This window comes from Oncorhynchus keta, chromosome 3 (genome assembly GCF_023373465.1).
Source record: "Oncorhynchus keta strain PuntledgeMale-10-30-2019 chromosome 3, Oket_V2, whole genome shotgun sequence".
Classification (NCBI taxonomy): domain Eukaryota; kingdom Metazoa; phylum Chordata; class Actinopteri; order Salmoniformes; family Salmonidae; genus Oncorhynchus; species Oncorhynchus keta.
This window is the reverse complement of record NC_068423.1, coordinates 14,960,436-14,983,997: the sequence shown is the minus strand read 5'-3', so window position 1 is coordinate 14,983,997 and position 23,562 is coordinate 14,960,436. Positions and strand designations below refer to the sequence as shown.

The following is a 23,562-nucleotide window of genomic DNA, read 5'->3' as shown; positions in this document are numbered from 1 at the left end:
TAAACTTAAGCTACTAAAACCAAATTATAAAGTATGTATAAAAGATCATGTAGAAATATATTTTGAAATAAGAGAGAACTAACAATCACCCGCCCCCGCTGCCATCTTTGCCACCCAGCTGAAAAATAATCCTGGTTGAAACACTGCGTATCTGATCGTCTTGAAAGGGAAAGATACACATCCTAAGATCGACCCATTACTAACTTTTCTGTCTTTAGTCTCAATTTTAACCAGATGAATTTCACCTTTTTGTTCATGCCTTTCAGGAATTCTCTCCTGAAATTAGGATAATAGAGACTGTAGAGAGGCCCGAGCGCCTAACATCATGTATCATAACTGTAAATATATCTCTAAAGTAAACACTTTATTTGAAAACCAAAGGCTGTCTACCTATTCACCGGCCACAGCCTGTTCACCCACTGAACAACAAACAAAAGATCCTACAGCTGGCATTTGTCTTCCTTTGCTTAGCTCATATTTGATAGGTCTGTTGCTTGTTTATTTTCCTACGCTATGGCTCATGGGAATTTACATTCGATTTGAATTGTCATGGTTTGAATTGGCTTCTTGACGGAAACAATGTGTCTCTTCCACAGTGTAATTTCCCCACGTTTCCCACCACCCAGCATGTTAAAATAAGCCCACATGAATATGAACTAAGGCGGAAGCCCATGATACCCAGTAGTCATTGTTACGTGTCCTCTGCTCCTACCAAAACAGTTTGCACTTGAATTTCAATTCCATTCCTACTCATGAAGACATTTCTCATGTCTTTCTCTCCTCCCTCAAGTGCCTGAGTTGTGCCCATCGGTTGGCAGCCCTCAATTTCATACGATGACAATGGCTACGACAAAAGCTTTTTGTCCCCAGTGGATGCTGTGTTTCCCGACATCACTTATACACAATCGCAGATAATGACTGTGGCACGCGAAGAAACGTCCTTGACCCTCTCTTGGCCAATCCTTCAGCGTTCACGCCAGAATCAAATTGATAATGTGTTTTTGTTTTGCTTTGTTACTGTCCTGAAAAATGTGTGACGGAGGTTTGAATAACAGTACAATGTATTGCAAGGTCTCGTTCCATTAAACATGGATGTGTTTTTTTTCTCAAGAGTGTTTATGGAAAGCTGAAGGCCTGTCAATCACTGGCTATTAAATATTGAGCAGAGATACCGAGCTCAACTTACATTTTTTGCGGCCTGTTTACAAAACGACTCATCCGTCAGACTGCGGCTCTCCTAGTAAATAGCCATGCATATTTCAGGATCATCTTGTCCAGGCCAATGCTGGAGAGGGCTACACCAGCTCACCTCGAGGAGAATCGCCTCCGGCTGTTTACTTGTATAGGCTGTGAGGTTTTCAAATTGGATTTGATGTCTGACAAAAGGCAGTGCAGACTCAGGGGTAAAACAATGAAGATCTTCTCTTGGTTTTCGCACTGTTACGCCCTGTTACTGATAGGCTAGCCTTGTGGTTGGTTTTTGATCTGGAAGTTTCTAGTGGTGCGGGCTTCCAGCAACATGTCAGTTGTTGAAAATCTGGTCAATTAGGCCTATTTAACAAACATTGCTCCATAGCAGGGTAGGTCTTTTATAATGATCCTTGACTTCTTAGATTTTGGTTTCAACTCTGGGCCATCAAGGCATCAGTTTATGTCAGACAAATAAAATATGATATGTCCAAATGTGGACCGAGAATATTAGGAGTATTTATCTCAATTGTTGTTGCTTCTACTAGGGATCGGTGCAAATACTTGAGTATATGATTCAAGATTTGCATTCGATTGTTGAAAATCCATTTGCCAGGTTACATTTACAATAAACAGACAATGTCAAAGTTGAATGTTTTTTGAGTAGCTGTAGCTATGTCAAAGGCACTGAGAAATTACATTTTCATTTTTGTATCTGAACCAGTAATTGGAACAATCTGTTAACGTTTACCTCCAGACCTGTTTCACACATGATCCGAGCACTCGAGTAGGCCTACTCAAAATCATTTCTGTGAGAGTACTCGTACTCAAGTAGGCCTACTCAAAATCATTTCTGTGAGAGTACTAGTACTCGAGTAGGCCTACTCCAAATCATTTCTGTGAGCGTACTAGCACTCGAGTAGGCCTACTCCAAATCGTTTCTGTGAGCGTACTAGCACTCGAGTAGGTCTACTCCAAATCGTTTCAGTGAGCGTACTAGCACTCGAGTAGGCCTACTCCAAATCGTTTCTGTGAGCGTACTAGCACTCGAGTAGGCCTACTCCAAATCGTTTCAGTGAGCGTACTAGCACTCGAGTAGGCCTACTCCAAATCGTTTCAGTGAGCGTACTAGCACTCGAGTAGGCCTACTCCAAATCGTTTCAGTGAGCGTACTAGCACTCGAGTAGGCCTACTCCAAATCGTTTCAGTGAGCGTACTAGCACTCGAGTAGGCCTACTCCAAATCGTTTCAGTGAGCGTACTAGCACTCGAGTAGGCCTACTCCAAATCGTTTCAGTGAGCGTACTAGCACTCGAGTAGGCCTACTCCAAATCGTTTCAGTGAGCGTACTAGCACTCGAGTAGGCCTACTCCAAATCGTTTCAGTGAGCGTACTAGCACTCGAGTAGGCCTACTCCAAATCGTTTCTGTGAGCGTACTAGCACTCGAGTAGGCCTACTCCAAATCGTTTCAGTGAGCGTACTAGCACTCGAGTAGGCCTACTCCAAATCGTTTCTGTGAGCGTACTAGCACTCGAGTAGGCCTACTCCAAATCGTTTCTGTGAGCGTACTAGCACTCGAGTAGGCCTACTCCAAATCGTTTCTGTGAGCGTACTAGCACTCGAGTAGGCCTACTCCAAATCGTTTCTGTGAGCGTACTAGCACTCGAGTAGGCCTACTCCAAATCGTTTCTGTGAGCGTACTAGCACTCGAGTAGGCCTACTCCAAATCGTTTCTGTGAGCGTACTTGGACTCGAACACAAACATTCTTTCAGATGCCCATCCCTAGTTGCTACACATAACAGAATAAGTTCAGCCAGAATTGAGAGACACAATCAGTTACAACATTCCATATTGAACTGTTGTGGCCAAATTAGTTTCAAGTCATGATTTGCAATCGAAGCCTTGAGCATAGAGCAGCGTTTTAGTCATTATTAGTGGGACTCAGAGTTGAGAAAATCTGGCAACCTACTAAAGCTGACATTTCTTTTTAAGTTGGTACGAGGTGTCTCGTTGCTCCTCTAACAAAAGCCAACAAAGGCCTTTTACACGTGGATAAATAAGACTTCAAATGTGGCTCAGCGTGCGGAGAGAATGTGTAAATATATCTTCAGATGCATTCTGGTGTGTGTTGTTATCTCTCCCCCCGTCGCGGGGGAGTTGGGTTGTTGTCATAAAGCACTGCTCCTCTGTCGACTGATCAATATGTTTCTCCCGTTTCATTTTCAGAGGAGAAGACACAGCTGGTTCTAAATGTCGACAAACAGCTCGAAGAAGTCAGAGAGTTGGTACGTCTTTGATCAGTAATTTCCACTCCTCACATTAAAAGAAAATGTATCGTAATAATGCATTTGGAAAAGGAAACAAGACAATTTCACCGGTGCACGAAGACAACGGCACCTGTGTTATCCTAACGGCGTCAGGACACACACATACTTCACGTGGTGGAAAGCTGTTCAGCACAATAACGGCGTGATCGCTTTTCGCTTTTAAGTGACACACCCGTGACACATTTCAAGCCATTATTTGGAGGAGGGAGTCTTCCTGTCATGTTTAAAAATTTAAAGAAGTGAACTAACGTGTAAATTGTTCGACGTTGTTGTCTTGATTAGTCTTCTCCAAATCCACCTCAGAGAGTCTTGTCTCTCTGTAACGTTACCTCTAATGTAATCTACGTGACACTGTTGGGTCTCAACATGTCTGTAAAATGAAGACCCTTCAAATGGATTGCATCTTATTTATTTACCAAACTGCCTTTCTGTCAGAACTTTTTTTTATTTGTATCGTTGATGAATGACCCGAAGAAGAGCAATGTGTCAGCAAATCAACATGGAAAAAGTTTGTGCTTCTGAAGTAGCTTCTGAAGTAGCTCATGTTGAAGTTTTGCTAGCTTGAGATTTCAGTTTAATCTTCAGAATCTCTTGTTGTTTTACAGTCCCCTCCAAATCCAAGTTGTGTGCTATGTTATTTTACTTTAATTTCTTTACATCAAACCTGTCTATGTATACAGTGCATTCAGAAATGATTCAGGCCCCTTCCTCTTTTCTACATTACAGCCTTATTCTAAAATGAATTAAGTAAAACATTTTCCTCATCACTGCCCCATAATGACAAAGTGAAAACAGGTTTAGACATTTTTGCAAATGTATTAAAAATAAAAGACGGATGGATACCTTATTTACATAAGTATTCAGACCCTTGAGACTATGAGACTCGAAATTGAGCTCAGGTGCATCCTATTTCCATTGATGGTCCTTGAGGTGTTTCTACAACTTGATTGGAGTCCACCTGTGGCAAATGAAATTGATTGGACATGATTTGGAAAGGCACACAACTGTCTATATAAGGTCCCACAGTTGACATGGCATGTCAGGGCAAAAACCAAGGCATGAGGTGGAAGGAATTGTCCATAGAGCTCAGAGCCCGGATTGTGTCGAGGCACAGATCTGGTGAAGGGTATCAAAAAAATGCATGCAACATTGAACGTTCTCAAGAATATAGTGGGCCCCATCATTCTTAAATGGAAGAAGTTTGGAACCACCAAATCTCTTCCTAGAACTGGCCGCCCGTCCAAACTGAGCAATCGGGGGAGAAGGGCCTTGGTCAGGGAGGTGACCAATAACCCAATGGTCAATCTGACAGCTCCACAGTTCCACTGTGGAGAAGGGAGAACCTTCCAGAAGAACAACCATCTCTGCAGCACTCCACCAATCAGGCCTTTATGGTAGAGTAGCCAGATGGAAGCCACTCCTCAGTAAAATGTTTATGACAGCCCGATTGGAGTTTGCCAGAAGGCACCTAAAGGACTCTGACCATGAGAAACAAGATTCTCTTGTTTGATGAAACCAAGATTGAACTCTTTGGCCTGAATGCCAAGTGTCACGTCTGGAGAAAACCTGGCACCATCCCTACGATGAAGCATGGTGGTGGAAGCATCATGCTGTGGGGATGTTTTTCAGCGGCATGGACTGGGAGACGAGTCAGGGTTGAGGGGAAAGATGAACAGAGCAAAGTACAGAGAGATCCTTGATGAAAACCTGCTCCAGAGCGCTCAGGACCTCAGACTGGGGTGATAATTCACCTTCCAATAGAACCACAACCCTAAGCACACAGCCAAGACGATGCAGAAGTGGCTTAGGGACAAGTCTATGAATTTCCTTGAGGGGCCCAGCTCGAACATCTCTGGAGAAACCTTGGGAGAATCTCCCCAAATACAGGTGTGCCAAGCTTGTAGCGTCATACCCAAGAAGACTCGAGGCTGTAAGCGCTACCAAAGGTGCTTCAACAAAGTACTGAACACTTTTCTAAATGTTATTTCATTTATTTATTTTATAAATGAGCAAAACTTTCTAAAAACCTGTTTTTGCTTTGTCATTATGCAGTATTGTGTGTAGATTGATATGGTGTGTGTGTGTGTATATGTTTATATTTCAAATCCATTTTAGAACAAGGCTGTAACGCAACACAATTTAAAACCATTTTAGTGGTCTGAATACTTTCCGAATGCACTGTACATTAAGTTCAACACTTTACATAAAATGTCCGTTAACAGTGTAGTCACCACATACTGAACAGACTACTTACTTAACAGTAAAGTGTACAATAAGTTGAGTTTAACAACAATCTTTAATTGAAAATCTGTATTGACATATTTCCACAATTGTAGGCTACCCAGCTATAATTGCATAGTTTAGACCTATGTTCTAGCGAATTTTGCCAATATGTTATTTTTTAATATATTTTTTTACCATCTAATGGTGAATTCACTGGTTGATTGCTGGACCTAGATGGAGCAGATGGATCTGGAGGTGCGTGAGCTCCCCATCCAGAGCAGAGGCATGTACCAGAGCAGACTGAAGAGCTACAAGGGGGAGATGGACAAGCTGGAGAAAGACTTTGTGAGTACCCCACCATAACACCTCATTTGTCTTGGTGAATAGCTATGCATACTACTGACAGCCCAGCCCCGGTTATGTGCCTTGCTCAATGGAAAATTGACACCTACTGATGGTCGTTTGACCTTTTGGTATGGCAAGAATGATCCTATCACACGTGTACTTGCATGCACGTAAGCATGTGTTTTTGTGTGCTTGTGTGTGTACTGTAAGTGAACGCCATAATGTACGCACAATGTACGGTATAGTTCTGAGCATACGTACACCTTCTAACATACGCTCACACTTTCCGAAACACACGCACTCGGACTGAAACTGAAGGTCATTGGCATGTCCGCTGTGGCTCATTTTTTTGGGGTCTGTTTTTGAAAGCCCAAGTAGCATCCATAGGAGTGTGGGCTTGTGTTGATGCTTCAGAACAACGCCTTGTTTAGTAATTTATAAACTGCACCTGTCTGTCTAGAGCCCTCCACCGTACACATATCAAACCTTAATGAGGAATGAAATGTTTTAACTTTAGTCACTTGCTCTTAACCCATATTTTAGGCTCCCTGTTTTACTTTCAAACATTACTCCCATTAGACGTAGAAATTGTGTTAAGGCCCCTCTTGGCTTTACTTTAAGGTTTTTCTTAGAGTGTGTTACATCTCTGAACTGTCTCTCAGCTTCCTTGGGGTTGTTCATTTACCTGTGGAACTTCGGAATGCATCGTTCCACTAGATACCTGTGCGGATATTTAGCTTTTTCCATTCAAATGTAAAGGTAAACACCAGGCATCACGGTTAAAGCATTGACCAATGTGAACCGAAATAATCAACAAACGAACAAGCAAACACTGGGAAATTACAGGTGCCAGTGATCTGTGGCTCCACTCCTGAAAATCTGTGAGCTCAGATTACAGAGATCTCTCTAGTCTTTGAGAGAGCTCGCTTTCCTCGCCATGGGCATTTAATTGGCTGATGATTAATCTTTAGCTTCTCCTGTCTCGACACTTGCCGTGGTTAATTATCAAGCAATTAACACCTGCTGTGTCGGATATTACGGCTAAGTCGCATTCCTCACATTTTTGTCTGTGCTATGCTATTTTGAGCGCATGCTATTAGATGCGAGGATACCCTTTGTCACCTTTTTAAATAGCTGACATTCTCATACATTAAGAAGGAGAAGAGAATGGAGAAAGGCCATTTTGGACATAAAATATTATTAATCACGTACCCTTAAAAGAGGAAAATATATAGGCCTAGTCACGTACCCTTCTGACAACTTTGCCTCTACCAGAAACCTGTATAGTGTGTTCATTTTAGTTTCGTACTGGAGTCAGATTAAGGCTGGCCTTCTACCAAGCACAATTCATTTAGGTGCTTTTTAATAATTGTGGATAGACTAGAACAAACCAACTTTAGTATTGGTTTTCATTTTGGTTCACTTACGATTGGCAAGCGATTTGCTGACTTTCCCCAAAGCTGCTGATTCGTCCTCAAAAGTGCAAAATGCTTCAGCCTGGCCCGGCCTCTCACTTCTCTCTCACTCCTGCAGGCCATATTCGGGTGCCCTCTCAATTTAAAAAAATAAAAAAGCAGTCTTTGTTGTGCTTCCCTGGGGTGTTTCCCCCCTAAACCCCATCCTCTCGTCCAGCCGAGGTTTGAAGTCTTCACGCCACCAACGTGCCAGATTGAGCCCCACTTGTCTATCTATGCCAGACGGGGCCAAGCCTGAACCCCAATAACCCGGAGAGCACATTATCAGACGGTCATACCGAAGGTGCATTTGTGATTTGTTTGTCGGCTTCATTTTGATAATAGAGGGGTCTTAAAGCCAGAGGACCCCTGCTGAGGGGCCTTGCATCAGGTAAAGGGGAGGCTGGCTCAACAGAACCCCCCCCCCCTTCCGTTTGATAATGGGGATGCGTTCAAGTCAGGGGAAGCAGAATGACATGCCTCTTAGCGATGCCTTTGATCAGGCACAAGAGAGGCATAATGGAGGCTTCATTTAATGAAACCTATCGGGTAAACAGACCATCTTCAAAGGTAGCTCCAAAGTTTGTCCCTCCACCGGGAGGCTTGGTCCACAGACGTCTGTGGAGTCAGTGCCTTCAGAAAGTATTCATACCCCTTGACTTATTCGACATTTTGTGTTACAGCATGAATTCAAAATGGATTCAATGGATTTCTTTCTCTCACAATACCCCATAATGACAGAGTGAACATGTTTTTAGAACTATCTCATTTACTTAAGTATTCACACCCCTGATTCATTACATGTCAGAATCACTTTTGACAGCGATTACAGCTAAGTGTCTTTCTGGGTAAATCTAAGAGCTTTCCACACCTGGATTGTTCAACATTTGCACACTGTTATTTTCAAAATTCTTCAAGCTCTGTCAAATTGGTTGTTGATCATTGCTAGGAAACCATTTTCAGGTCTTGCCATAGATTTGAGTCTAAACTGTAACTCGGCCACTCAGGAATATTCACCATCTTCTTGGTAAGCAACTCCGGTGTATATTTGGCCTTGAGTTTTAAGTTATTATCCTGCTGAAAGGTGAATTCATCTCCCAGTGTCTGGTGGATAGCAGACTCAAACGGATTTTCCTCTAGAATTTTGCCTGTGCTTAGTTCCATTCTGTTTTCTTTGTTTGATTTTTTTATCCTGAAAAACTGCCTAGTCCTTAACGATTATAAGCATACCCATAACATGATGCAGCCACCACTATGCTTGAAAATATGGAGATTGCTACTCGGTAATGTTTTGTATGGGCTTTGCCTCAAACTTAAGTTTGTATTCAGGACAAAAAGTTAATTGATTTGACGTTTGTTTTGGAAATGTTTTATTCTGTACAGGCTTCTTTCTTTTCACTCTGTCAATTAAATTAGTATTGTGGAGTAACTACAATGTTGTCGATCCATCCTCCGTTTTCTCCTATCCAATAAACTGTTTTAATGTCACCATTGGCCTCGTGGTGAAATCCCTGAGCGTTTTCCTTCCTTCCTCTCTGAGAACTGTGTTAGGAAGGACGCCTGTATCTTTGTAGTGACTGGGTGTATTGATACACCATCCAAAGTCGAATTAATAACTTCACCACGCTCAAAAGGATATTCAATGTCTGTTCGGTGCCCTACTTTGCCAGGCATTGGAAAACCTCTTTGGTTAAATCTGTGTTTGAAATTCACTGGCTGTAACACAACAAAATGTGGAAAAAGACAGGGGCTGTGAATACTTTCTGAAGGCACTGTAAATACACTCGGCGTCCATTTTGGCTGTGATCAGACTGCATGGGCTATTGGTGACAACTGAGAGATGGGCATAATACATTTATAAACCTTTGTGTAGATATTTGAGTGTTTTCCCTTGAAAAGTGACTGTTTTAAAATGACTCAGAAGTAGCCTTTAAACAGAGTAAATGCTTGACAATGCTTTAGTTTCAAGCGTTAGGTTTCAGAATATAAATTGAGAATATATAGATTTTCTACCTTGGGGGATTTCAGTGGGCCAAAGTGTCCAACATGAATTTACTCGACGCTGTCTTCCCTCTTAGCTGACACCAGATGGCGATATTGTTCAAAGAATTCGGGCCAAGTTGAGTTATCTGGTGGAGGTGATATTGATAAGCACGCATGTCGATCAGAAGAGCTTCTCCTGCTAAAAGAGCTGCTTCTTATCACTGTGCCCTCCTCTGAACTTGTCTCGTCTGTGAAACTTGGAGATGGAAGTAGTGAACAGTTTGTTGACATGCAGGTCCTAGACTCTTCGCTGTTCTTTGGACAGAACTGTGTGTTTGTCTGTCTGCTGGAGTATATTTTTCAACCCTTAGAAAATTGTCTCCAAACATCGTAAAATGTTATTTCCTAACCTAGGTAGATATTCGTTTTATCTACATTTTCCCACACATTGACTGTTATTCTTAGAATGTTAGTTCTTTCTATTCCGCTTTTAACCTCTTTGGTTTACAAAATATGCTTTTGATAAAGTTCATCTTGGTTAGACAACAGCTGTTAACAATTGTCAATTATAGAATGATTCACATTTTTCAACCTCAATTTCTGCAGGGTGCACAGTCAAGACCGTATCAATGGTATGAATACTGTTGCAAATGATATTTTGTCTGAATTTTCGAAAAGCATAAAAAACTAAAAAACAATGACTTGCCACAGATAAATTATAGTTCTTAATGAATGACTATTTAATATCTATTGAAGGCTGTAATTCTGACAGTGACAATAATGAAGACATTGGACACATACATTAAAAAAAAAAATGAATTCACTCAATTACAGTTGAAGTGAAAAGCCGACAATTCCTTCGTGGTGGATTTTAAAGTGAGGAGGCACAACGATAAGATCTGTTTTTCCTGCCTAGATTATGACACACAGAATGTAGGTGGATCGTGACAAACACCTTTAGACTGAATGGCTTCCAGTTTCTATCCAGGGAGATAATTAACACATTCCCAAAGCGTTTATCGAGTCAACTAGCCTTGAAATATTGAACAGTTTATACACCTGATAGTCGGATGAATGGAATTAAGAGCCGCCTTCTGCACCAATCCCAAATGTGTAACAGCTTTTTCATATTTCCTAGTCTCTTAAGTGATTATTAATGACCTTTTTAAGTGGAAAAATAAATCATTTAATAAACGCTTTCTGTCAGGGCAAATATTGAGTGCTGTAGCTATGCAATGAGCGCCTTGGACCCTTTAGTGTAGCCAATTGTGTAAAGGGGAAAATGCCTCAGATAAAACGCTCGACAAACTATGGCAACTTGGAAATGATTTGGCCTTGATCTAAAATGGATAAAAAAATTGGCAAATTCCTCTCTGTACTGTCCATTGTGTATCATTGAGCACAGTTCAAGACGCCTCGATAGGTCTGTCGACAGAATCGGAACTGCCTAAAGTCTCGCATAAGCAATAACTAACTTTATTTCGGTTCCAAACCCAGCTGCACTGAGCTGTTTCTCAACGGTCATTCATGATTGTTTGTTTTTATGAATTCACTTTTACATTTTTTTTTTATACTTTTAAAATATGTGAATTTAGTCCGTTTATTACATGTATAGGCTGAATAAAACTGTCTAATATCCTTTTTTTCTGAATGGGGGATACGTTTAAACCTGTCCATGATACCTTCCATAGTGTGTGATTTTGAGATATTCGTTCATGGTCATGGAGACTAGAACCTTTTGATACATAGTTCTCCTGAAGTTTTTGATGGGCTCAGTTGGGAATCTAAGGGAGGAAAAAACAGTCACAAGTTTTTGTAAGGACATTAATGGAATGTCCTGCTGCCCTTTCAAAGCGTCATCCAGAATTCTTCACTTTGAATGGAAGATGCTTCATAATTAGCGTATTTCATATAGGTTTGACGGGATATTCTACGAGGACTGTACTTAGCGCTGGTTATGGCACAGTGCCATTGTAATCCAGTTTGGAGGTTCTGTTTCATTTGCCCCCTATCCTCCATTACAGCGACTTCTACAAACAAAACATGACAGACCAACATTAGCTTGCTGTTAGACACTATAAATCTCCTTAAATTGTCTCGTCTGCGCTTGTCACCATGAAACATTTGAGTCTTCGTTGTGTACCACTAAGGAGATAATGCAGATGGTGGTTTATATGTTGGGTTGTTTAACAAGCCATCAATAGCGCCAAAGTCCAGTCTCGCACCCAGATTAAAAAGATCAGATTTCTTATGGAAGTCGCCCGGATTGAGGGGATTGTTTTCTCTCTTTCCTCGGAGCCCAATGCAGATTTAAGATGTAAACAAATCTATATATTTGTCTCAGCTTATGAATTCCGCCTTTTATTTTGAAGATGTTCCACACAGCAGCTCTTCCCCGAGCTTCTTGTGGATTGGCAGTTGAAAATACTTGTTGTGTTATTTTAGACACAAAGATGGGGCTTGCAGCCTCTAATGGATCAGCATCTATAGTCTCCCTGTTGGATGAGTGTGTTTATGGTTTAGATGTAATGTAAGGGTGGTGGTGGAACGGGTGAAGGACTGAGTCACCAGAAGGAGAGAAGATGGTTCTCCTACCAGGACACACAGGAACTGAAGCATCGAGTAATGGCAGTACAGTGTTCTCTGCCCGTGTGATAGTCAACCAATCACAGTGGTCAAAAAAAACGATGTAAGTGATAGAAACATTTGTAATGAATCTGTTTTAATTTGTCAATGATGAGTGGGGTTCTTCTGTTCCGAGACGATCAATGGGTGGTATTTAACAAGAACATGCATTCCTTAATTCCCTTACAAATATTTGTAATGGTACGTATATTATGTGTGTGAATAGGACTGGTTGTTTGTGTATTCAACAACATGATCATTTCCTTTCACTTATCTTGGGATCCTCTCCAAAGTGGGATAAGTCACCCTCCCACAGACAGTGATCAGTACCTGGATTTGTCTGCCTGAAGTAAGGGCCTCGCAGGTCCTCTCTGTCCTCAGGGGCCTATGTGATTGATTGAGTGACTTGACTGAGAGGAGTCGGAAGATAGTGGGGGGGCAGAGACACGTGAATATAATAGCACCCTTCCCCCTCCTCCCAGTACCCCCCCCCTCCCAGTACCCCCCCCTCGCCTTGTTTCAGAGCACAGAGCCTGTCCCACAAACCAGTGTAAACCAGAAGTGACATGTGACACCCACACCCAAGTGATGCATTGACTGACAAGCGGGACCAGAATAGGTGACACTGATTTCTTTTAAATTTGTCAGACTGGCTTAAGTATATAAAAGTCATGAAGTATTTATGAAATGCATTATGAATTCATCTAGTAGGCTTGTGTTTTTCCTGTCTTTTTTGTTGTTGTTGGCTTACACCTTTTTAACAAAACAAGCCTAGAGAGAGAGAACTTTGACATCCCCAGTTTTCCCTGACACTCAGTGGGTTTTCCCCAATTAGCTCAATGTGTTTACCCTGGGATGAAATTTGTAAATGGAAACAAAGTTTCCCCCTATCGAATTGCATTTCCCTTTCTCTGGCTTAAGTGCTTCTAAATGAGGAGCGTGCAAAAGAAAAACAAACAGCTCTTGGTCTTTGCGACCGACAATTGTTTCGTTTCTCGTCTGGTTCGGAAGCCTGCAGAGGAATCTTATATATATCTTGCTGTGGCCTTGATCAGAATTACACTGGAGTGTAGAGTATGAATTAAGGATTTATTCATTTAACCCTGGCCTCTATCAGTGCATCAACTCACACCCCTATATCCATATGGAATCACTGCATTCTCCACCTACCAACCACTATCTAATGCAGCAGTCAACATACATGGGTCAGGTATTGAAATCGCTTAAACTGTGTATCTACTATGCATGTTAATGTGCCCTAAGACTAGCCCTGGCGAATGTAACAGCACATACTCTAGGGGTGAGTGTCTGACGTTGTCGATTTCCATGTGATAAGAGGTGTACAAGACCCTCGTCGGCCCTCAATTGGCAGTTTCTCAAAGTTTGGACAACTGCTCTGAATTCCAACACAAAACCTGTACTCTCCCATGGAGCTGGAAAGTGTCTAGGAAAGTTCACAAGGGAACATATTGGATTGGCTCTGCTGGAAGGTGCCTACGCACCTCCTCTGCATTAGGCACGAGGAGGTGTGGTGTATATGGCCAATATACCACAGCTCAAGGCTGTTCTTAGGCTCAACACGGAGTGCCTGGATACAGCCCCTAGCCCTGTTAAATTGACCATGTAACACAAACCCCTGAGGTGCCTTATTGCTATTATAAACTGGTTACCAGCATAATTAGAGCAGTTAAAATACATGTTTTGTCATGCCCGTGTTATACTGTCTGATATACCACGGCTGTCAGCCAATCGGTATTCAGGGCTCAAACCAGCCAGTTTATAAATAGATTTATAGCGTTAATGATGTGTCTAAGCCTCTATGCCTGATGCTCTGTTCTTATGGTAATGAGGGAAGCATTCAGTTCAGACAATGGTCACGTTACTCTGAAGAAAGGCGAGGGACAGGGGACGGTCGTCTTCTATGCATTTCCATAGACGAACGCAGTTGGACGGACACGCGCGCACACATTTTGTCTACAACAATATATTATGGGTCCATATCTCTTCCTTTGTCTAGCTTTCAACACTTTTAGATAACACTCTGAGAATAGACATCAAACAAAGATGAATCATAAATCGAGGTCAAAAGAGAACCCTCTCCAAAGCGGAGAAAGGGTTAAAAGTGAAGGTCTTTTTCAAAAAAAAAGAAGAAAAAAAAGAGACATTTGCGCAAAAAAAAAAATAGAAAGTTATTCTCAGTGGAGGGTTCAGTGAACCATATGTAGCTAGCCACAGGCTAATGGGCCGCTTGGTCCCTAGCTCGCCAGGTATCCCGCACCGTACGCCTCCCCCAACCACCTCCCCATACATGCACTACCTCATCACCCCCCGCGTGCCGAAATCCCTCCTCCATTTCCCTCTAATCTCACCTTTTTCTCTGGCGCTGACCTGAGGAGGCCCCCTTTATTCCCCACTGCACGCCAGAAGCCAGCGTTGTGATCCGAGCGGGCCCCGCTCTGGTTCCTCTCGCCCGGCTGCCTCCCCGACGGCTCTCCTCTATTGATTTCTGCACCGTTGTCTGTGTGTTTGCACCGCCGATGCCCGGACCCCGGCTTTTCTCTCCCCTCATACAGCCTGGGATTCATGCACTGGGAGAAGGAGAGAGAGAGAATGGGGAAAAATAAATGGAGAGAGAGCGAGAGGAAACCAGGCCTTTGATTTTTCATTAGAACTGCTTCCATATTTTAATATTGGGTTTAATCGGCCCTCATGCCTTAAAGAAATAACCATTTGAGACGGTTCCCCCGGCCAGCAAAAAGTATATGGAGATTCTTCAATCAAATCCCCTGAAATTCGCTCTTTTGTCTAGAGTTCAGTTGCGATCCTTTCTCTCCTCTCTCGCTCGCCCACTCGGTTACAGTCGTTAGGCTTATTGACAGATCTCGGCTCTATTTAACAATAGAAACGACTTTGACAGGGAAGTCTAGCACACGTATTACAGTCGTGGAAGAAGGAACCATCCCCATCATAACAATCTACTGTTAAAGAAAGGCTATCCCCTGAGATCACATTTGCACAGTGCAATACGTAATGATCTGTAACATTATGTAATACTATGTTCTATCAATATTGTATCATTCTGCTGGGTTAAGTATAGATAATTTATTTAATCAATACATTTCGACGTTAAAAGTGTGATTTTTGACCCATTTTTCTTTACATGTCGATTGTATTAGTGTTTATGGGCACACTATTTCTTGCTGAGATGACATGAAGGCCCTTTGAGTGTACGTTGTCATATGGGGCAAATCCTCCACCGCCAGCCCAGTTTAAATGCGTTCTAGTTCCACTATTGTCTTGTTTTCCTTGATAATTTGAGATTGTGTCTTTTTTCTATTGGAGCTCATTTGAGACTCCTTTAGTCTTTTATAGCTGTGAAACATAATGCCTTGTCTGTGTTCAAGACACAAAAGCACCAACCTGTGCGTTAATGAGAGGCTCCATGCTGGTTTCTAAGGCTTGGCTTCCCCACTACTGTTGGAGTCATATTAAGAGGAGAACACACACACACACACACACACACACACACACACACACACACACACACACACACACACACACACACACACACACACACACACCACACACCACACACCACACACAAAACACGCACCCATGCCCGTACAGACAAAGGAGATTTTTCTCTCACACACACGCGTACAGACAAAGGAGATTTTTCATACATACACACACACACACACAAACACAAGGCCCTTTATTCCACATAAACACTCACAAGTACACAGTCTCTGATGATAGACAAGAGTAGTGGATTTGATGACACTAAAGAGCAGAAACAAAACAAAGGCACAGAAAACCCCTCCATCGCAATTGTCGCCGCTTTCCTTTATCTGATGATATATCTAACACACAAAAAATAAGCACTTAGTTAATTGAACAACCTCTGCCAATTTGTTTGTCTTAAAAGAGTGGAGGAGATGTGAAAACAACGTGTGTGTGTGTGTGTGTGTGTGTGTGTGTGTGTGTGTGTGTGTGTGAGAGCTGTTCTTTGTGCCAGTGAAGTGTGTTAACCCCCTGCCAGGATGAGATGCGTTATCGATGCTGCTGTTGTGCCTGCTTAAAGGGCTCGGCTTCCTTTTAACGCCACACTCCACCACCTCTGCCCCCACTGCTGTGGAAACTAGAAAAGGACTACAGTCACCGGTCCACAACATCACCTGGGAGCATATCATAGGGACACAGTGATAGGAAGTGATGTCGTGTTTTTGTGCACTTGTGTAGTGTTTTGTCCATTTCGTAGCCATGATTTATTCATGTTTTAATAGGATATTAATGACAGTACTGTAAAAAATAATTTAGGGTTATTATTATATATATTTTTGAGTAAAACTACTTTTAAGACTGTGTGAAATGTTTTATTCCAAGCCACTTCCTCTTCAACAGGATGTGGACCTGATTAGTAGCAAATGAAAGGTTAAATGCCAATTTGAAGCTGAGTCGTGACAAAAGTGTCATTAAGTTAAAAAAATATATAAACAAAAAATGTCCAGCCGCTCTCCTACTGGTGAGAAAGATGTAATGAAGCACGCTTTTGTAAATTAAATATCGTTAATTACTCTTCACGCCATGCCACCAGCCGTGTGCTCGGGGTGACAATAAAGAGGGGGAAAAGCGTCTGCAGAGTAACTTCAGGGCCCCTCATTACACTCTTCCTCTGGGTATTTTTACGCCTTTTATATCCCATCTAATGAACTGTTTACATTTTTCAGCTTTCCAGGCACCACAATTATTTGCACGACCCTGCGTCGCTTGTGGCAACAGGCATAGAGAGGGGAGGGCATTTGAGAGGCCCAAAAAAAACCTGTTACAATAAAGATCAGTTTATTTGCTTTTAAATTATTCTGATTTAGTTTTAAAAGGAGAACTTTTGAAGACATTTTTTTTAAAGTGACTAATGTCCATTGGGTCTATAAAGGAAGGGTGTTTAAATTATTGTCTACTGCCTGTTTATGTTGGTTGTTTGTGATTTTGTTTATTCAGAATGATTGTTTTCCCCTTTTTACTTAAAATGAATGATATATTAGTAAATATCTAGACATTCGTGCATGTACCTAAAGACACCACGTTCATATTTTTTTCATAATTGCATGAATATAATTTCCAGCTTGTGTTTTTCTTGATTAGCATATCTCACAGTACTAGGAGTTATTATGCATATATAGTTACGTTTTGATGGGTTGAAGAAACTCTTCTCGCGTCGACGTCAAGAGGTGAGACACGTGTGTTTCTGACAGAACACCAGTACATCCGTCTCACACTTGACGAGCCGTGTAGAGTTTAAAGGCAGACGGAACACTTTGCATAAAGTTAAGATGGATCTTTGTACTTTTTTTTTTTTTTTTTTGTGCTTCCGGCAACAGAAGCAAATTCTCACCCAAAGATTAGAAACAGTGACAAAAGAAAAAACGTTCAAAAGGATTCAAAAAAAGATCTCATCTCTTATTTTCTCTGTGGCAATAAGGTATCTTATGGAAGTGCTCCTCCTCGCCTGTTTTAATGTTGTTTTAGACGTTTTAATCTTCAACACGCATGAACTAGAATGAGGGACTTTCAATCAACATATTGTCTTTCTCAACTTATTTTTTCTTTATTATTTCAATACATATATTTAGAACATTTTTTGGGAACAACCCTAGTTATTACAGATTCTGATCTACCCTGATCAAATATAAAGATCTTCATTACATTATTCTCACTAGTGGAACATAAGCCACATATATAACACAATATTATCAAATGAAGACTATATCCATTTATTTTAATTTAAATTTAAATTTTGCAAAACACCCCAACCGGTAATCAAAGTCTATCAATGGGTGAGGCAGTCAATATTGCACAGCTGCTCTTGTTTCACATCAAATGAACAGGGAATAATCACTCTAAGGGTTATGGTTTGTTTTCCAGAGGGGGAATTCAAAACCCCAAGTAAATGGGTAGGGAGCAGCAACAATCTCTGGTTCAGTAGCATTCTGAGTTCTTTTTATTTTCATGTTTCATTTGCGTTGCGTTCACCGCGGAAGCTGTTGATACTCTCGGTGGCAACAAACAGCCATTTGGAAATGCCCCCAAAACTGTGCGGGTTTTGAAGAAGACATCAGTCTCTGCGTACTAAAATCAAGCCTTCTCCCAGGCACCTCGTCTCAATTACTAGCAACCCGTCATTCCCCTAAGTTACACTGCGGCTCTTTAAGATGACGCTCCACTAAAATGACACATGTGGGTGTTATCCCGGCAGAACACGACTCTACGCTATGTACCCGGTTGATGTTTTATTGTCTTTGTACTCGCACTAACAACTGAAAAAACCCATACCGTAACTTTGTCACAACCTGTAACCTGTCAATTCTTAAGAATGGGTTAATTATACCACCGGTTAAAAGTAGATGTAATCATATCCAAAATCTCTTAATGATGTGTCTGATTTAGTTTGATCAATAATAGATTGTTCACGACACATAAATTATACAATAGATACTTTAAGTGTTTTAACATGATGTTAATGATGAACATTGTATCATTCTGATTGTGAAGGCATTCCATTGTGTTTGTGCGTATGCTATGCCGGTGCTGTGTTTTTGATTTGGTCACAGTAATATCCGCTCTTCCCCGCAGTCATTGCTTTGGCGGTTCACGCAGGTCCCCGTGGCTCAGTTGATTCCTTTAGAGACTGTGTTTGTTTGGCTGCTTCTCTTTATCAAATGTATTTATATATATATATATATATATATATATATATATTTTTTTTTATATATTTTTATATATTTATTTCTTTGCTTATTTCTTTGCTTGTCACCCTGGTCATATCAGTAATTATTCCTCAGGCTGTGGCCCTCACTGTCACAATAGGAAGACAAATCACTTTCCTGATGGTCTGTTGGTGGCTGTCCACTCACTGGTCAAGTTTACGAGGAAAAAAAACAACAACGGGGTGTCAAATATATTTATATATTTTTCGGTACTTTATTTATTTATTCCCCCCCCCCTATTTTTTATTATATTTCAATGAATGGTAATAGACATATTTCTTTGATAAAACATACTGTAGCACATGTACATAAGAAACCTCATTGAACTTCTAAATACAAATTCTAAAAAGTAAATGGACGAAATAAATGGGAAAATTGTTGTACATGTGGTGAAAGCAGGAGTCCCCAAAGATCTTATGTACGGATATGTTATTTTCAGCTCAATATTTGCTAGTGTATTTGATTTTGCTCTCCTCCCACGGCCCACATAGAACTCCTGTCAGGGCGTTCTGAGAAGGAGGCTTTAGTTAACAGTCTCTCTTTCCGCTGGTGTGCATTTAGTTTGGAGGGCATTTGAAGAGGGTGCGTTTTTCTTTTAGTGTCTGTAAACAAGCGCTTCACAGCCCCTGGTCCTTCAGCGTCGGCGGTGGCACACACTGAAGAGTGCGTGTGGAAATGTGCGTGTCGGGAATGTTTGTCTTTTTTGGACATGGCGTTCCTCCCCCACCCCTTCTGAAGGGGTGCAAGGGGAGAGCGAGAGGGAGCTCAAATCTGATGGAACGCCGATGGGTGATGAATTATTCCCTGTCTAAGTCCCAGCATCTGCCTTATCACAGAGCCTGCCACTGCACTGTGCTGACAGCAGTGGCAGCCCCCAGAAAAGATTTAGCGCTGACAAGTGATACTTTCCTTATACGTCTCCCGGCCCCTGCCCCAGTGCCGTAGTTGGTTTTATTCTTCGGATTGTGTTGATTTAAGTGTGAAAAGGGGGGCATCTCTACAATTTCAGTGGTACAAGATCACCTCCACGCACACAAACACACACACTGCAGGTGCATGTGCTTTTTTGACATTCTGGTCCATTAGGGGGCTCTCGTGCTTAAGAAATACCTGTTATGTTTTTCCAAGAACTCCACTAAGGCTTATTTTTTCTCCTCTGTTTTCTCTTTCTCTCTTCTGTCTTCCTCCTCCCCTTGCAGAAAAGGTCACGTATCGCCTACAGTGATGAGGTGCGGAACGAGCTCCTGGGGGAAGACGCTGGCTCCTCTGAGAGTCAGGTAAGGTGCTAATCAGTCCCGCCAGTCCCTAGTATGGGTGGCTGGTCCCCGGGTGAGGAAGGGTCAGTGCCTCACGGGGCCTCTCCCAGGGCCACCAGGGCCACCAGGGCCACTGCAGCATTGGCAACAAGTCATGTGGAAGGAACACTGTTTAATGCAAAGCTGCCCAGGGTCTGAATGGGCTCCAGGCCTGGGCCCAGCGTCTGGGCAGCGCCAGATTGCTGCCCCCCACACACACACACAGCTGTTCTCCAGCCGTCTGTGTACTTATCCTCTAAAAAGATCCTCCGCACGCACACACACTCACCTTTAAACACAATTGTGGTAACCACACAGCACGGACAATCCGAATAAATAGGATTCCCAGGTTCAGTGTTTGTTTATAAGCATTAGTGTCAAAAAGTCACTGAAATGTTTGCTATTTTACTGACTACTTGTCGCTATACAACCTTTGTTCAGTAATATTGAAAATACAGTTTGATGAAAGATCGTAATTCTGTAGTTGAAAATATAATAAAATTAATGAGAAGATGTATTTTGAATTTTGTAATGAACATTAAAATGTTATTGATGTTTTATCACAACGATGATTAAGTTTGGTTTATAAACAACAGATAAAAAGCTAATTAGCCATATTTCTTCCATTGTCCCAAAATGCTAAGACAATGCAGTGAACATGGGGCATGAACAATCCCTTCAAAGACTGTATTGATTCATTCATATTGAATATGAGAAAGGAGAAAACAAGCATCTGAAATACTGATCTTAATTGCCCAAAATATGCCACATGTTCTTCAAACTTGTGTTGTTTGGAATTATGTCTGAAGTGCTCTATCAAAAAAGCAGGCCATCAACAGCTACGCAAACCATCTTTTTAACACTTGACACATTGCCTAACGCTTACCTGCACAGCTGCACCTCACAGCACTGACCAGTGTGTTTTCTTGACTAATCCTATATTATCTCGTCAACTTTGCAATAGTTGCTGTGTGTCTCAGTCATACACATGAACAGAGGGAGAAATACATACAAAGTACTGAGGGACTAAACGTGCAAGTGTAAGTACAGTTAGATGATCTGAGCAGAGCTAAATAAAGTACAGGTTATTAGTTGCGTTCTTATTACCATTTTAGTGTTGACCCGTGAACTGCACATCTTACAAACATACCGTATGTATCGCCATCCCATATTATACATTCATATGCGTGTTCCCTGCAAATTAGTGAGATGCGTAAAGTGACTCTGACATTCTATACAGAAGTCGGAAGTGGATTTGCTGCCAGAACTGTCACATTCAAGACAGTGATGGTTCCTATCAACATCTTTTCAAAGGAAAAAGGGAGAATAATACGACCCACATTTCAAATATATATATATATATTTCCCTTTCATTAAATACAATTGATGATGAACCCCATTATTTAAATAATTATTCATAGACCTAAGAATATTTATCATAGGAAAATAATTTGTTTAAAGAATGGAAACACGCCGACCGATGAGTTAATCTAGAAGTGCATTTTAAGATGTTTTCAGTCTTATGCTGCTCTGTTTAACAATTATATTATTCTTTTAAATATACATTTTTAAGGTAATTGAATTTGTCCAGCATTCAAGCACTTGAAAAATTCAGATTTATTTGTAGAGGCTGACATGTCAAGAGAACTTTAAGGTCTACAGAATGTTTGTTGTAGTTTTAATTCTAATGCACTGTTTTCTCATTCACCTTCCATTTTTCTCAAGTGATTCAATATCCCCAAGACAAGGACGACCGGAAAGCAAGGGGAGACAAATTGTCCTTGAACCAGAGAAAAAAAGTCCACATCTAGTTACACATTATACATGTATATAAGCAAATGAAAATTGAATAGAAAGTACAAGTTATTCCAAAATAAATGGCAGGTTGGCGTTTTATTATCATTAATCTTGACCTGGAGGCAGCTCTGCAGAGTGGTCACTAGCTAGCACAGCCACAAAGTCATAATATCATTATTTTAAACCTAACCCCTAACATTTTTACGTGTCATATTTATTTTGATCTTGACTAACTCCTCTGAACCCGGCCAATGACAAGCATCCTCATAACATGATGCTGCCGTCACACTAGTTGAAAATAGAGGTTTCTCTGTTGTTTTGTATTGCATTTGACCCAACCCTGTAGTTTTTAATTTAGGCCAAAAAGTATATTTATTTGCTGTATTATAGGGTTTTATTTTTCTGCGGGACAATTACACAAATATGTATGTTAAAGATACACCAGAATGGCTTTCCAAGAGGGGCTGGGTGTTCCTGAGTGGTCTAGTCTCAGACCTGACTTAAATCTGCTTTTGAAAAATCAGAGACAAGGTTTAAATATTGCTGTCCGTCAATGATCCTCACCCAAAATGTACTGAGCCTGAGCAATTTTGAAAACAACAATGGATATACTGTATCTTGCCCTAAGAGTTGCGCCAATAATCTTAATGAAAAGGTTACAAAAGGATGACTGCCAAAGGTGCTTCCACAAAGTATTAATTCAGGGGGGTGATATTTCAGTTTTTTTAATGTTTTGTTAATTCGGAAAATGTTCTATAACTTTCTTTCACTTTGGACATGTGGAGTAGGTTGTGTAGATTTTAAATTTTAAGGCAGCAAAATGTGAAACAAAGTTGAAGGCTGTGTAAAATTTCTATCGGCCTTCAGTAGTTGCTTCAGAACCTGAAATGCTCAAAGCATAACATTTGTACTTTATAAGTTGAGTCGATCAGAATTGTAATGTTTTTACATTGTAAAACAAAATAATTTTTCTCACACACACCTACATAGTTTTTAAAATGAAAATATTTATCTCATTTCTATTTTAAAAACTTCTGGAGATAACACACGACTTGGTCTTGCTGTGAGTGGAGTGCTCGGAACTTCAGTTAATTTTTTTTATTGAACGAGGCGGGAGCGAAAGAGAGGATGGGGAAAAGATGGAGGAGCTGGGGCAAGTCGGTCAATTTAATTCCTGACGATCTGAAAGAGGTCAGGATCATTTCATATAGCCCTGGCTGAGCAGATCATTACCAGTCGCAAATCTGTTCGTTACATGGCAAGGTTTTCTAGCTAAGTACATAGGGAGCTGTCATAAGTTCTAGAAATGACGTGTTGGCCCTGCGATAATGGCTAAAGGACGATTTAATAGAGTTCGGCATTTATTCGTTATCTGTACGCGGGCAGAGACCAAAATGGCGTTATCACACTTTTTTTTTTAATAACGTGGTAGTCTACCGTTGCACATCCCCCCCCCCATTCTTTCTCACTCGGCATGCAATTCACACACTCCGAGACACACACACACGGTCTACCCCACACACAGTAGCTAGCGCACACACATTTTTCGCACATGAA

At 41.2% G+C, this 23,562-nt stretch overlaps 1 protein-coding gene across 4 annotated transcripts in view; it reads left to right on the top strand.

Annotated features, from left to right (window-relative positions):
- LOC118367472 (vesicle transport through interaction with t-SNAREs homolog 1A-like) overlaps positions 1-23,562 on the top strand; it is a 205,748-nt gene that overhangs the window by 8,435 nt on the left and 173,751 nt on the right. For all 4 annotated transcript variants that reach the window (XM_052490715.1, XM_052490720.1, XM_052490713.1 and 1 more), the window contains exons 2-4: positions 3,416-3,474; positions 5,974-6,084; positions 20,113-20,190. In XM_052490715.1, the coding sequence (XP_052346675.1) occupies positions 3,416-3,474; positions 5,974-6,084; positions 20,113-20,190 (248 nt within the window). The remainder of the gene's footprint in view (positions 1-3,415; positions 3,475-5,973; positions 6,085-20,112; positions 20,191-23,562) is intronic.